The sequence below is a fragment of the Eimeria tenella genome, genomic scaffold (genome assembly GCF_000499545.2).
Source record: "Eimeria tenella Houghton genomic scaffold, Eth_scaff3022, whole genome shotgun sequence".
NCBI classification, from domain to species: Eukaryota; Apicomplexa; class Conoidasida; order Eucoccidiorida; family Eimeriidae; genus Eimeria; species Eimeria tenella.
The window spans coordinates 1-2,492 of NW_013542893.1; the positions used below are offsets into that span (position 1 = coordinate 1).

At 63.6% G+C, this 2,492-nt stretch overlaps 1 protein-coding gene and 1 non-coding gene across 2 annotated transcripts in view; both read right to left on the bottom strand.

The window, feature by feature from the left end:
- Positions 1-587: 587 nt before the first annotated feature.
- On the bottom strand, positions 588-659 carry ETH_t00000001. The gene has a single exon. It is a non-coding gene (tRNA).
- Positions 660-1,353: 694 nt separating this feature from the next.
- Positions 1,354-2,492, bottom strand: part of ETH_00037675 (uncharacterized protein) — a gene marked incomplete at both ends in the record, with an annotated part of 2,155 nt that continues 1,016 nt past the window's right edge. The window contains 2 exons of the mRNA XM_013375958.1: positions 1,354-1,473; positions 1,733-2,490. Of these exons, the coding sequence (XP_013231412.1) occupies positions 1,354-1,473; positions 1,733-2,490 (878 nt within the window). The remainder of the gene's footprint in view (positions 1,474-1,732; positions 2,491-2,492) is intronic.

Sequence of the window (2,492 nt, forward strand, 5' to 3'; positions counted from 1 at the left end):
AGCTGCAGCAGCTGCTGCAGCAGCAGCTGCTGCAGCAGCATCTGCGACGGCTGCAGCAGCAGCAGCAGCAGAGGAAGGTATTCGCCTCCTAGCCAAACTCTAAACCCTTCTGGCCTGAGGGTTTAGGGGCCCCTGAGCTTTTAAGTTCCAACTTAAGCCAATTAGGGTTTAGAGTTAAGACCCAAGGGGGTCCCAGGGGGCCCTCTTAAGGGGGCCCCCTGGGGGCCCCCCAACAGTCCCCAAGGGGAGCCCCAGTTTTCTAGGGGGCCCCCAGGGGCCCTTTAAAACCCCTTGGGGGCCCCCAAGGCTCTCCGCTTTTGGGGGCCCCTCGGGGGCCCCCAAAGGGGCCCCTAAAAGGGCCCCTGGGGCCCCCTAGGGGCCCCCCTGAGGGCCATTAGAGGGGCCCCCTTTAGGGGCCCCTCAGGTGACCCTTTGGGGCCCTTTAGGGGGCCCCCGGGATCCCCATTAGGGGGCCCCATTAGGGCCAACCCCCTTTGGGGCCCCCTCTGGGGGCCCCTCTTTTAGGGGCCCCCCTTTGGGGCCCCCAATGCGTCGCTTCTGAATGGTGCACTATTTGCTGCTGAGCTAGAAGCAACAAGTGCAGCAGCAGCTGCTGCTGCTGCTGCATCTGCTTGCGTCTAGAGGGCCTAGACGCTAGCCTAAACCCTAAACCCTAAACCCTCAACAGGCCTAAACTTGAGCGACAAGAAAGCCAAAATAAAGGTCCTTCTCTGCAACAGCTTTTGCTGCTGCTGCACTGTTGCTGCAGCTGTTGCTGCAGCTGCTGCTGCTGCAGCTTCCCTAAGGGTAAAAAGCAGCAGGGGCCCCCTAAGACTATTAGGGGGCCCCTATAGACCCTTCCCGAATTCAGGGGGCCCCCTGGGGCCCCCTGATGCTGCGGGGGCCCCAGAGAACCCCAGTTTTGGGGGAAGTACCCAGGCTACTCTACAGGGGCCCCCTTGGGGGCCCCAGGGCCCCCAAGAGTACCCTGTGGTTCAAGGGATCTTGAGGGGCCCCCAGGGGGCCCCAGGGAGCCCCCCAGAGTCTCCCACAGCCGCAGAGGCAAAGACGAGGCCTTAAGAGTCAAGGGGCCTCGTCTTTGCCTCTGCGGGCCCCTTGGGGGCCCCCTTGGGGGCCCCCAAGGGGCCCCCATGGGGGCCCCTGAGACTCTCCTAACCGCCGGGGGGCCCATAATTTCTCCTGTTCCCTGAAACCCCCCTGGGGGCCCCTGGGGTCCCCAGGGGCCCGCGGGGCCCCTCAATCTATCATTGTTGGGGCCCCCTTCATTTGTCTTATATTCGGAAGTGCGCTAGGGGGCCCCCCTCCCCCTTAATTGCTGCAGTGGGGGGCCCCCTAGCTGCTAGGGGCCCCATATGGGGTTCTGCTGCAGCAGCTGGGGGCCCCCTTGCTGCCAGGGGGCCCCCAGCGGCCACAGGGGTCCTCCCAGGGGCCCCAGGGCCATCTAGTACTCGCCTGTGCAGCAGCAGCAAACAGCGCAGCAGCAGCAGCAGCAGCAGCGACATTAGGGCGCAGCAGCAGCAGTGCTACCAGCAGCAGTAGCAGCAGCAGCACCACTGGAAGACAGCAGCAGCAAGCAACAAAGGAAATGGAAGATGCAACAGTAGCTGCTCCAGCAGGACTAGCAGCATAAGCAGCTACAGGCACAGCAGCAGCAGCAGCAAGGGCAGCAGCAGTAGTAGTAGCAGCAGCAGTAGCAGCAGCAGCAGCAAACCTCGGTTTGTGCCCTTATGGTCTCAAGCTTCTCTTCTATCTCCGCTACATCGCCGAAGGCACTGAGCGGCAGCAGTTTGTTTTGGTTGGCTTTGTTTGCTGCTGCTGCTGTTGCTGCTGCTGCTGCTGCTGCTGCTGTGTGGCTGCAGCGGGGCTGCAGCTGCTGCTGCAGCAGCTGCAGCAAATCGTCTCTGATGCGCCCTCGTGTTGCTGCTTCTTTGAAGGCCTCCGGGGCCTCCCAGTACTCATCTTCTGTCTCACATTCCTGCTGCAGCAGCAGCAGCTGCTGCTGCCTGAAGTCCTGCTGCAGCTGCTGCCGCTGCTTCTGCCGCCGCTGCTGCTGCTGCTTGTACTCTTGCTGCAGCAGCTGCTGCTGCTCCCTCTTTATCTCCCTTTCCCAGAGAGGCAGCCGGGGGGACCCTGCAGCAGCAAGTGATGGGGCCCCTGTGGGGCCCACGGGGGGCCCCCAGGGGCCCCCCAATTGCTGCTGCAGTTCTGCTGCTGTTTTGTCCCCTTGAGAATACTTGCAAATGAACTGAGACAGTGCTGCTTCTGCTGCTGCTGCTGCTGCGTTCCGTGCTGCTGCTGCTGCATGCGCTCTGATGAACCCCCGCAGCTGCTGCTGCAGCCGCCTAGCAGCAGATGTGCAATCCAAAACAGGGAGGCCCCCAGACCCTGGGGGGCCCCCCGGGGGGCCCCCCGGGGGCCCCCTGAGACTGTAGGGGCCCCCCGAGCCCGCCCGCGTGTGGAGGGCGCGAGGG